This window comes from Ascidiella aspersa, chromosome 8, assembly GCF_963924565.1.
Source record: "Ascidiella aspersa chromosome 8, kaAscAspe10.2, whole genome shotgun sequence".
NCBI classification, from domain to species: domain Eukaryota; kingdom Metazoa; phylum Chordata; class Ascidiacea; order Phlebobranchia; family Ascidiidae; genus Ascidiella; species Ascidiella aspersa.
Window position 1 is genome coordinate 8,289,582 of NC_139454.1, and position 13,330 is coordinate 8,302,911.

Below are 13,330 nucleotides of genomic sequence, written 5' to 3' on the forward strand. Positions count from 1 at the left end.
GGTACGTCTCAAATTCTGTTAAAAAACTTCGTCCAAATGAGGAATGATGGCGAATTCTTGCATAGTCAAAACATATTTCTACATTTTATCAGTTCGTCATATCAACGAATATGTTGATACACATTTCAGTATCAGATTTTAGTTTTTCTTTGGGTACAAAGACGGAGTCTTCCTAGCAAAAGTAATTAATATTTTTTTTTCGTCTACTAATGCTGCTGATACTCATGTTAGATTTAAGCTACCTAAAATTTGTCCAATTTTGACATGGCGTTCAAGCAGATCAAAGCCGTTTCACGAAGTAATATTTTCTTTGGGCACGCAGACGGAATATTCCTAGCAAAGCTAATAAATAAATATTTATTTTTATCTAATAATGCTGCATGGGCGTGACAGTTCAAAACACACTCGAAAAGGTTTTCGTCATTTATTTATTTTAAACCGGTCGACTAATTGTCGAAAACCTAAATTTATTTAGTATTGTTACATTGGCCATACTAATTTGTAAGGTATTTATTGAAAACAAAACTATCCAAATATTTAGCGAATCTCTAAATATAAAAGTTTGCACTATGGAATGTTTCGTTTTTTGGTCTGTGTTTAATATACCTACCATAAATTGAAATTGAATATTCAAAGTAAAATCGTACAGTACCCATTATTCAGCTGGGTAAAGTACCTAAATATATCCGATTCCTAAATCTAACCGCATCATTCTTGTTTGCAGCGAAGGCTAACATATCACTCCCTTCGACAACAGTATTACTTAAAGACGGACAACAACAACAAATTAACTGCACATCGTACGGCTTTCCAACGCCAGAAGTTTATTGGACAAAGTAGGCCTTAGTAAAATTTATTTTATCGTTGACGGACAAACATATTCTCACCACAGAATCCATTTAATTTTCTACAAATACAAACATATTTTATTTTCGGTATCTTAATTTATCACAATGTCTAATTTCAAATATAGAATGTTTAGTTTTAGTTCATTATTTTAATAGAGATTTTCAAAACGTTTCAAGCGGCGTTGGAAAGGTAACACAGCTGGAAACCAAAACTCAGGTGAACTTCAAGACTGTTACGACTCTTACATTTGAAGAACCACATTCACGTGCTGACGGTGGAGATTACATTTGCCATGCAAGCAACAAAGTGGGCGACGGTGAAATAGCCCCAGTTACAAAAACACTGACAGTTAGAGGTAATAAAAGAACGTCTGAAAACTATTTGAGTTAAAAAGAAACTCTCTGTATTGCGGCTCCAACAACAGATTACTTACGCGTTCTGAACGGTTAAACATTTACAACACCTTAATCCACCCTATCTTTATTAACTAAATTCGAATTGCGGCAAACTTTTCAGTTCGCTTACTTCAGAAATTTGAACCTCCAGAAAATGTTTCACTCGCGGACTGTAACATTGAGCATAGATTTTGATTGAAAATGTCTTACAATTTAATAATAGTATTCGATTTGTCTTTCTCATGACGACAACGAAATCCTAACCGAAAATCGTACTTTACTGGAAGGTTGGTTAAACTTAAGAAAAAGTCTGCAATAAAAATGTCACTGTAAACACATAAAGTATAGCCTACTATATAAGACCTTTTTTCCATTTCACCATATATCCTTAAAAACACTCAATTCTCGATACTATATTGCTCTTTATTCTATTACAGTTGGGCCAACATTTTTGAGCTCCTCAAAACCAGCTACAAAATTCAGCCAATCACAGTCGTTGAATTGCACGTTTGACGCCGACCAGTTGACCACCTTTCAATGGAGCATCAACAACCAAAACGTCACAAGCGATAACTCGCCAACCTACGTCACCAACCACCGTCGAGATTACATAGTGACGTCACAAATCAGTATAAAGGCAGCAGCTATATTTGGCCCCAACGCAACTTGCAAATGTTGGGCTAAAAACACAATAGGTGATTCAAAGAATCATACCATCATTATCAACAAAGGTAGTTGAATATGATTATAAAAGTTGTGAGTAACAAAATTAAAACACTTATATTATTGACAGATATTACTTTCCATGGTGCTCAATACTACAATTACGGCAACGGATCGCTTAATTACAATTCAGCCAGCAAGTACTGTTCAGATCACGGCGGAGAATTACCTAATGCAGAATATATTAAAACCTTAATTTTACCCGCCTCTTTTAAAGATGGAACGTGGGTGCAAGGCAAGTTACTCGTGTTAGAAAAATAGGCGATATTAATTAGCTTGCATATAACACGCATTCTGTGTTTTACAAGCTAAAATTTTTTATTTTTCAGGTGGAACAATTTCATGTTTGAAAGCTAATGCAAGCAACTCCTACGCAGCAAGTTGTTCCGAATTACACATATTTCTTTGCGTTTTTCCAGGTAATTTTGCTGTTCTTGTTTAGGAATATATATATATTTTTTAAATAGCGGCTTATTAAAAACTAAATCTGAAATTTTTCGATAACGTTAGTATTATTTTTATTGGAAAATGGACTGAGCCTTTCTGACAGTTCAGTATATCCCAACAATAATTGTTAATTCTAGTGATTGAGATTTTGGAGGTAAGCAACTGCCATCCAGAAAGCATTGATGTGAAGTGGAAAGATAAAGCTAGAATCCAAGGCAGTATTCCATACGTCATTGCTGCTCAGAAGATCAGCTCCAATACTTTCCACAGCAACACGAATGTCACTCAACATTCCTCCACTAATGTGTACACAGCTAATATAAGAAATTTGGCATCTGACCAAAACTACACAGTTGCGGTAAGTCAACTCTTAAGTTGTTTAACGTTACAAATGACAGTTCAAATAAATATCAAAATGCATTGAATATATTCCGCACAGCTTTTTCCCCGGACTTTTTTGAAATATACAGTTTATTATTAAACAACATTTCCGCTTTGTTAAGTGAATGGAGTTTCCTGATTCTATTTTCAGCTGAATTTGTTTCCTGGTATTTCGCAACTTCCAGAACCTTCCACGGCCAACGGATCAACGTCCAGTATTTTTCAGAGCGTTAATGGTAGCATTTCTCTTGAAGGCAACCAATGTGTTGTTAAAATAAAATTTCCGGAAAGTGTATTGCCAAGTGTTTCATCCGTCAAGGTTTGCCTATGTTTTGTATAAATTCCGTATTCAGGCCTAATCACTACTATATTTTGTTAATAAGTCTAACGTTATTTTGAATTTGTTTTATCAAAATGGTATTATATAAATAAATAAAAAATTGCATAGCAAAATGGAGTGTTAATAAGCTAATTAATAGTAACATATTTTATATTTAATATGCCTAGGTGTAATTCATACAAATATATACTATGTGGATTTACAAAATGCTAGTTGCTATAAACTCTTACGTAATGTTTTTAACAGCTGTTTATCGAAAGATCTAGCGGTGAAAAAACCGGAACTGCTTCGGAAATATCCAAGTCTGCAGCGATCTCGGTAGAGCACAAGGTTAAGCTAAGCGAAGGAGTGTCTCTCAAGGTCAAATATCAGCCGGTCACCGCTAAATGCAAAGCAACCAACTTGCCAGCAACTGGGACTTGTGCAAGAGGTATGTTTTTATTTTGAAATCAGTCTTTTTTGTATAGAAACAAATTTACATTAGTGATTGTTACAACGTTTTTAATACTATATTCAATTTTTTTATTAAATAAATCCATTAGATCGCTTTATTTAAATGTCGCCATTGCGTTTAATACTAGCTTAAAGGCCGAACACGTTTATTATACAAATTTAAAACTACGGAGGTGTAGAACTCTGCCGACTTATTTCACCTGGTTTTTCACATTCAAGTCATCGGTATAAGTTCCAATGATTCAGTAGTTTCAAGCAACTCAAAAGTTACCAATTTAAAAGATAATTTCAGTTCCCTAGCGCACCTTTCATTGCAGCACCTGCTACTGTAACGACTGCATCTCACTCCCCGCCAAGCAACCCTGCACCAATTGTAGGAGGGACAGTTGGCTCGATTTTGATCGTCATTATTTTGCTGGCACTGGCCTTCTATTACAGGTGAATATTATTGAAGTGACGCGAGCCTGTAAGTGGTCGGCTAGTAGGTCTACGTACAATTTCTTATCATCTGATAAAAAATTATCAAATAAAACTAACAGGTATTACTATTGCTAGGCCATTTTGAATAATGAAATATAAACTTAAACTGAAATTTGTTGTTACCAACTTAAAACCAACTTAAATAACTAAATAAAAAGAAATATTTAAAATACCTGAACACTGAAGTTTCTGCAATTGTAAGCCAGTATATTAACTGTATTTTAATCAAGCAATGGAATGTTTTGTCAGAAGTGCATGTTATCTACCTATATCCTGAACACTGACGGCCTATAAATTAGACGAGTGGGGCAAAACCTGGGGTCGTTTCATTAATTTTTGTGGCCGTTCACATGTTTAGGAAAAAAACAAGTGTTGGCGGCCGTGCGTTGAAGAAAACTCGTGTTTACCTAATATAGTTGCATGATTTCGCACGAGTTCGTTAGAGAACACATGTCTTTTTAAGGTTTAATTGTTTAATGACGTTACGGTGTGACTTAAGTTTCTAAAGCCATCTCTAACAAAATTGCTACTGGCGGCCGTGAGACAAAAAAAGACGGTCGTCACCAGCTAAAAGGTTGTGCACACCAGAATAAAACTTTGTTCGTCACAGAACTGCTCTTCATGGGTTTATTCCGAGAAGAAAGAAGCGATCCAGTCTTCTACCGCCTATCAGAGGTGACATTAAATGAACTTTTAATGACAATGACAACTCATATCTATATCAGTGTCAACGTTTACGGTATAGAATCAGATTCATGCTTTAAAAACTAGGCTGATAATTTTGACTAGAGAAGTGCTGAAGACATTTTACTTTTTCATGAGTTCTGGTCCAACCATATTTCATTGGCTCTCATCAATTTGTAGTCTAACTGCTTACGTTTTACAATAAAAACTAAAGAGTTTTTCGATAAAGATTTTATTTGGCATCGTTCAGCGAGAGATGTCGGCCTCAACGCCGAAGAAAGTGAGGATGAGGAGAATCCTTACGGGAATGTCGATTTAAATCACGCACCGCAAAATGACGTCACAAGCATACCCATTGTCAGCCTCGAGGGGAATTACCTTGCCAGTGTGCAAGCGAACCACGCTGAGTGGAATCGGCAATTTGCTGTAAGTTTCGCTATCATACTATGCCCGTGAAAGTAAAACATTTACAAGTTTTGCTGTATTATTATAAGGTATTTAAAAAAATTCAATTATTTTGCGAATGGCCTTTAATGGAAGTTTTAGACAACCTTGAAATACTGGATTGATTTTCTACAGGACTGTGTTTATCATGAAATATTATTCCAACAGCTGATCAAAACGTCTACTGTCTCTCTTTTCACCACCGAAGTTGCAAAAAGAGAAGAAAATGCGAGCCGAAATCGATACAAGAACATCATTCCATGTATGCGTGTTGCTTTTGTTTAAAAAAACGGTATTAAATAACAACGTTTAAATGATATTTTTAGACGACAACAACTATGTACCTCTGCAGGGAACAACCTATAATTATATAAATGCTTCGATTATTGAGGTGAGAAATGCGATACAAGAACTTGTTCAAGTCAAAGTAAATATGTTTGAACATTGAAATTTATTTTATTTAGTTTTAAAACCACCCTGTTAGTTATCACGGACAATTTTTTACCAAACAAACACCCCGAAAAAGTCGGATACATGGAAGTAATTAGATAATGTCTTGTAAATAAAAATCGATTTAAGACGGGGCTACGTGGCTATCAACGTACATTACAAATAGGAAATTTTACATAAACTGTTGTATCTTAATTTCTGCTTATTTAGGGCTTTGATAAAACTCCAAAGTGGATTGCCACCCAGGGTCCGAATCATAACACAATTGGTGATTTCTGGATGATGATATGGCAACAAGACTCCAGGGTTGTCGTTATGCTCGCTAATCTATTCGAAAAAGGAAAGGTAACTATGAATTTCGACAATTCCATTTGATTAGAAAAAAAGACTCGAAAAAAAATCAATTAGGGTTTACCACTGTTTAACTAAATGTGAATTCAATTATAAATTGTTACAGTGCAAGTGCAACCAGTACTGGCCAGAAAAGGGCAAAACTTTGACTCGTGGAAAGATCAACGTAAAAACCGAAGACGTCATCAACAAGGGCTGTTACGTCATCAGAAAAATGTCGGTCGAACAAGCGAATAACGAATATTCAACAGTAAGTCATTAACTTGTACTATGTAACTATTTCATGAGATATTTATGCTAACAACTCATTATATAAGCATTTTTAATTTTCGTAACTTAACTTCCGTTATTCTTCTTCACAGGAGCTTCGAACGATCACCCAGTTCCACTTCACAGCTTGGCCTGACCATGGCGTCCCAGCCACAACCAGCGGATTGCTGCGACTTTACAATGACGTCAGCAAAATGATGCAAAACCTCGGAGAAAACCAACCAACAGTTGTACATTGCAGGTTAGACTGATGTTGTTTTTGGCATACACAATTAGTTGCCAAAGTTCTGCTTTACCCTCTTTACAGATATTACCCTCTTTACAGATATTAAATATACTACACCATTGTTTGCTAGGTTGAAATACTTCAGCTTATTAATAATTTACGTTTAAGCTAGGCAAAGCAAGAAAAAAAATTGCCCGTGGTGAGATTCGAACTTACGATGCCAGGAACGTTGCTCTAACTACTGAGCTATGGTTGTTAGTAAAATAAGTCGTCAGTCAATTGTCTATCTATATTGGCTAACGTAACACGCAAGCACCCATAACCTTCTAAGGCGATACAAAATCCTAACTGTTTTAATTGTGAAGTTAGCCAATTAGTTTTTGTTGCTCTTCCAGTGCCGGAGCGGGAAGAACAGGGACCTTCATCGGACTCGATTACTTGCTGGAGGAGATGAAGACGAGATCAAGCATCGACGTCTACCAAGCTGTCATGCATATGAGGGAACAGAGGATGGAGATGGTTCAGACTGTGGTAAGGTGGAATAAAATTGTTTGCAAATTGTCTGGAGAGTGTGCACTATACTATAAAGAAAAATAGAAATGTTACACAGTTTTTAAAGGGATTTAATTAAACAGATTCTTTAATCCGACTTTAACTAAGAGTGCCTCTTTTACGATACTCGGGGACACCAATTTTACGACCTTATATATCGTAAATAACAATTTAGCGTGAGTTCTAGTTGTTTTTATCTTAGCGCTAATGTTCTGCCTCAGTAAAAATATCTGCCTGGTTCTCAAAAATACCAAGAAACGTAATTACCATTATTAATTATTTACAACAAAAACGAGCTTGTGCATTATTACATATATTTTCGGCTAAACAATGAACAACTAATTAAATACTTTTACATAACAATTTCCCTTATCATAGAATATATTTTCAAAACTGCAGCAATACATAGCGACAAATACCCTAATATTAACTATAACCACAATAAGAAATCCCTAACAGTAACTTTGCCATTTCATCAACATAACGAATCCATAATCAAACAATTTTTACTCATATACACGATAATGGCGTGATCTCACATGCTAGTCATACCATAGCGGCGAGGTGAATGCCGTGGTAACCGGCGCCTATGAAATGCACAAATGTTTAAAACCCATTGGGGTACTGAGTGTGTTAATTTAGTATTCCTGAAGTATAATTACTAACGGCTAAAGATGTTGCAAGACCGCAACAGCCTCAAAACAAATACATTGCCAAATTCATAAAAATATTTATAACTGTCATATTTGTAAATAGCTTCAATACGTCTTTCTGCACAAGCTACTTTACGAAATTCACGTGCTGGGAAATTCCGACAGCGATGCTGAAGGTTTAATAAGCAAGCATAAGGAACTGCAAGGGTAAGATGCGGAAGTATCACAAACTGGTACTTTTACAGTATAATACATATTAGGGTTGTTCAAAAAAAAACTCTTTTTTGACGAATTTCAGTGGGACCCTTGGAATTGTTAAGTTGCTTCTAAAAAACCCACAAACCAGTTCTGACCATGTTTGGTTCAGTATTGACTGTGCTACGTCAATTTAAAAATTCAGATTTCCGTTACAATTAAACAAAAAATTATCCTACTCCTATTTTTTTTTTTTTACTTTTTTTGCATTGCTTAAAATAGAATAGCAATAAATAAACCTGTTTTACAGTTTAGAAGTGAGTAGTCTGGTATAGGCAGTTTTATATGAAAAATGTCCTTATTAGCATGTTTTCATGAACTTTAGGAAAGTAATTAATATAATTGTGAATACTAAATGCACTTTGATTTGATGCCATGTCTGTTGCATCTTCAATATTTTTGAACTAAAAATATATTTTCATTAGTTGGTAGAATTTGTTGCCAATGTCATTCTTCGCTATAATCTATAAACCACTGCTGGTTGATTATCAGGCTTAATTAGGCAGCAGAAGGGCAATCTTGGTATAAAGCCTAAACACCGCGTTAAAGTATATGACATATCATTGTCTTGTCCTTCTGAAGTCGTACGTGTTAACAAATGGCTTGTAATACCGGAAATGCATACAAGCTTCGAAGGCTATGAAAAAATATGTTTTTTAATCAAGTTCACTGTATTTATTGCGAAACAATTACTAACGGAAGCTGACACTTGTTGGGAATTCTTTTAAAACCCACCATACTTGTACTAGGAATCCTCTCAACAACGCAATATCCGTGGAATTCAACAAGCTGAAGTTTATCAAAGATGACCGACCGAAATCTCCAATTAGAATCAATGATTTGCCACTTATTCACTGTAAGTATGTGCTTGACTTAATTTAAAATTATGTTCATATTTTCAATCTGCTTCCTATGATTTTAAATGTCAACGCCTATACAGTATTATATATAGGTATGTGAACTGCGATGTGACGTTACGCATTTAAACAAGGCTTTTAACCTTAACATTGCCCAGGTTCTTAAGAAATTACAAGTTTAAGCAGATATTGTTTGTTACAGACAAGCCAAAATCGGACAATTTCTCCGCCTACACGGTCGAGGTAAGACATTTCAACCTTGAGATATAAAGCATAGACTAAAAAACGACCAGAAATTTTTGGATTTATTATTTCAGACTTATGCGAGGGTTGAAGGTGTTATCGTGTCGACCAACCCAACAAAGACAAGGCTGAAGACTTTTGGTCAATCACTTTTGAGAGGGAAGTTGGACTCATCGTTGCGCTGGGAAAGGTCTGTATTGTAGCTTAAGAAAAAAAATAAAATTATTCAACAAATGTTACGCCAAACTAATCCAGAACTCTACTTAACGTCCTGCCAAGTGCCAAGCGCTACAACGCGTGTATTTTACTTGTATTAAAATAAGCGACAGTAAAATACTAAAACACTGAAACAACGAAAAGCGGCCAACGCCTAAAACGGTGACCTAAACGTTAATTCCCAAGGTTTTCTACAATGAAATGCACTCAAGCTAGACCCCAAACGCGACTGCCCACATTAGATTCCGCGTACCCATTCACTATAACGAGCGAAAAAAAGGTGTGCGTTTCAAAACATAACTAATTATTGGGTGCCAACAGAAAACGTGATAAGATAAGAAATAAAGCGTGAAAGGTGAGGTGCAAAAGTGGAAAAGCGATATAATTTATGTGAGTGAGAAAGAAAGAGGAAAACGAAAACACGCGTACAAACGATAAAACAGAGAAACAATAACACACATAGAAACTATAAATAATCGGTTTACCACACATACATATTATTTGTGAAGCCACAAATACATATTACAAGGGTAAGTCAAGATTTTTGCCATTTATATGATAGTATTGGTGACACTTAAAAGTTTATGCCCTTTTACAGCTTAAAATGTCATACTCTTTTAAGTTTTAAGGGCGAGAAAAAAACTTATATTTTTAAACATGGAAAGCTATATATATAGTTTGTGTGACTCTTATTAACAGAATATAACACTAAACCCTTCTGAATGAAGAAATTGGTCACGTTCGCAATATTTTGTCATATTTATACTCTTAGCTTGATTCTCATCATTGGCCTCAACCGCCCAACATCAACCAGGAATTCGGAGATATCGTTGTGAGCAAGATATCTGAATGTGTTGAAAAATCAGTGATCCAAACACGTTTCACCGTGGAGAGCAAGCAACGTGGAATCAAGGCAAGTATCGCACTGTTAATGTTTCAAGATTCAAACTCTACTTAAAGTTAAAGTTCTTTTTATTCCTTTATTCAAAATAAAAAAACATTTAGCTCACAAAATCAATTGTTAATTAGTGCCCTTTTAATCAATATTTAATTAATATCTTTTAGTACATTTTAATATTGTGTCTATATTTTAACATTAATTCAATGATATACATATTCCGCAAGACTTTAGTAATTTTTTTGTTAATGTGATTCTTTCTTGTTTATCGGTATGGAAAAAGAAATGTGTATTAAATACGTTATACAACACCTACCACATCTCCAAATGAACTAAGATTAGTTGAAATAAAATAACAATTTTGACACTTAGGTCCCTATAACTCAACTTGAGTTCGACAGTTGGTCGAGCCAGGGTTTACCAAACGAGGATTTGTTCAATATCTTTTCTGTCATCGACTCGCATCTGAAAGGCAACTCAAACAAGAACATGATCTTGCTTGCCAAGTAAGTTGTTGCTGTATGTTAGTCAAAACTCGTTTGCACCAATGCTCGTAAACTATGCACTTGTTGCGTAGTTTGTCCCCTTGGGCTGCAAGCAAATTTCAACGTAATCAGTTTGTTTGCGGCAAATTGCTTGGTGTGCTTCAAAATATGTCAGCAAATCTGAAAGTTTTAGAAACGCCACCACTTTAGTCGTTTTTTAAACTAATTCGCAACAAACCCGATGTAGTGCATAAGGGCAATACAACAAATTTTAGTTTAGAATTTCAAACAGCATTATGAAAGTGTGCCTTTTTGTACACTCCGTTATTTTATTTGCTGCATTTTTGTGAAACAACGCGATTTAAACTATTGCCATTTTTCGTTTAGACACGATTTCACTCGTCCTGCGATGTTTTGTATTTGCTGGAACTTGGTGGCACGTTACAAAGCTGAGATGATGGTGGACGTTTATCGGGCGTTCAAAGACACACAGGACTGTTTGCCGGGAGTTACCTTAGATAAGGTAAAGCATTGTTTTCTCTATTTGTAATACTGTACAATACATGTGGTTGTAATACATAAATTTACCATACAGGCCCACTACGAATGCTGTTATTCACTGATGAAATCCTACATCGATTCATTTTCAAGCTACGCTAATTTCACTAATTGACTTTTGGCCTACCAAAGTATATATTTTATGGCAAATCTGAATTGTATTGTTGGTTAGCATGTATTGTTGTCTTTTCATTTAATATTGTATTACTTATTTGAGTATTCTATCGGGGTGTTCATTTGAGCTTTATAATTGAGGCCGATTGGCAGTCGTATAACAAGTTAAATTTGCAATGTCTACATGTGCGCTCTAAACACGAACGCAGTTTGTTTGAACCAATTTTAAGGCGTAAATCTACCAAATGATTTATGGCGAAATCTGAAAATCTTGTTTAGTAGAAATGGTATATTATGTCATTTAATTGAAACCTACTTTTATGTTTATATCAGTGTCTCTTTATCGCGTTATTTTAATTATGCACTTATATTGCATCTTATAACTTTTAGGGGCTGAAACATTATATGCACTTGATGTTTTGAGAAGAACATATATATATATAAAATGCTGTGCTTTGCCTGGAGTATCAAACTTTCTTTTTGTCAGATATTATCATTCTGTGCAATAAATTAAATTAAAATGTACTATCATAACTTTGTACTGGTGTGTGTGGACTTTTGTTGTATTGACTCTTAATATTTGCAGTAACAAAACTAGGGAAGTCATGAAAAGTTCTAATTCTGTTCTCACAGAGAACATCTGGAAAACTTAAAACAGGTGAGTGTTGATTATATTTAACACCGCTACGTTAAACTTCTATTCTGACGTTTTTAAAGTGGACTTTTTAACTCATGAGGGCTTTTTCATTTCAGAACCAACATTGACAGACATGAAAGCATGCGGTGAGTCTCATTTAAACATACAGTAAATTTACAGATGGATAATGTTGCTTCTTTTTGGTTTTGCATGCCTTCTTTCTACAAGCTTTTCAGTATGCCTTCTTCTAGAAGCTTTTCTGTATGCCTTCTTCTAATAGATTTGCTGTATGCCTTTTTCTAGTAGCTTTTCTGTATGCCTTCTTCTAGTAGCTTTTCAGTATGCCTTCTTCTAGTAGCTTTATTTCCTTCTTAGGTATTAGCATAATATAAATAACACGGGGGCGCAATTCAGAATTAGATCTGGCGGATCTTGCCAACGCTGTATGCTGCTGATAAACATAGCTCTTGAGTAGCTATATTGGAACCTGTTTGTTTTGTATGTAAGCATTCTGTTTAGGTATGTCAGTTAGAAAAAAAGATACAACCCACAATCCGCTGTTATTTATATTTTTGATTGTGTTTAAAAAAATATGCCGGTTGGTATAGTCGCTACTCGTGAAAGTTTACAATATTATACAAGGGTCGCCAATATTGGGTTGTCTCGTTGGCCATGCAACCCTTTACACTCGCAAATACCCCATAATTCACTTTTAAAAACTGTTGTTTAAATGTCAGCAATTTATGTTACATGTTGAGAAAAAATCACTTTTATTATTAGATTCGATTAGGGCAGTGGTCGGCAACCGCCGGTTCGCGAGGAGTTCGTTACCGGTCCGTAGCAGGGTTTCTAGATTATAATTTTTATTTAAACCCAAAATGTACGTAAAAAGCCGGAAAAAAGTCAACAACAATTGAATGTATTTTTTTATTGAAAACAAAAACTTTGGTTTGGTTTAAAACTGTGGTTCCCAAACTTTTTTGGCTCGCGACACACTAAAAAATCTTAACTATTTCGCGGCACACTTTTAACAGAACAACAATAGAGTCATTGTACAATTGCCCTTAACACCCGGCAAGCTATATATGTTGTACCGGTCCGCAGTGCAAAAAAGGTTGCCGACCCCTGGAATAGAGCATGTCCACTATTTACATCGTGTAAATATATATTTTATGATTCATAAAACATTTCTAAAATGCATTCAAATAAACTACAACGACTTTTTATTGCTTCACTGCCTTTGATTGACAAAAAGCGTTTCGCGTGTTATTCTTTAATCGATTTAACGACTATATTTCCGTCCTTAAAATAACTCAACAGTCATTTAAAGTTGACAATTTTTTTTAGTTAAAAGGATTTTTTTACTGCT

At 35.0% G+C, this 13,330-nt stretch overlaps 1 protein-coding gene across 1 annotated transcript; it reads left to right on the forward strand.

Moving 5' to 3' along the window:
* The first annotated feature begins 3,247 nt into the window (after positions 1 to 3,247).
* LOC146135640 (receptor-type tyrosine-protein phosphatase alpha-like) lies at positions 3,248 to 11,783 on the forward strand. Its single transcript, XM_083396098.1, has 18 exons — positions 3,248 to 3,252; positions 3,396 to 3,565; positions 3,906 to 4,026; positions 4,679 to 4,743; positions 5,003 to 5,178; positions 5,365 to 5,458; positions 5,523 to 5,587; positions 5,857 to 5,991; positions 6,104 to 6,247; positions 6,360 to 6,508; positions 6,889 to 7,024; positions 7,802 to 7,905; positions 8,703 to 8,809; positions 9,176 to 9,243; positions 10,042 to 10,182; positions 10,540 to 10,673; positions 11,040 to 11,175; positions 11,248 to 11,783. The coding sequence occupies exons 1-18, from the start codon at positions 3,248 to 3,250 to the stop codon at positions 11,323 to 11,325; spliced, it is 2,028 nt and encodes a 675-aa protein (XP_083252224.1). The 3' UTR covers positions 11,326 to 11,783.
* The last annotated feature ends 1,547 nt before the right edge of the window (positions 11,784 to 13,330 follow it).

Excerpts from the sequence above, each read along its gene's own strand:
- LOC146135640 (XM_083396098.1), top strand. Across the intron at positions 5,179-5,364 it reads AGTGGAATCGGCAATTTGCT|CTGATCAAAACGTCTACTGT; the intron begins GTAAGTTTCGCT and ends TTATTCCAACAG. Across the intron at positions 5,459-5,522 it reads ATACAAGAACATCATTCCAT|ACGACAACAACTATGTACCT; the intron begins GTATGCGTGTTG and ends TGATATTTTTAG.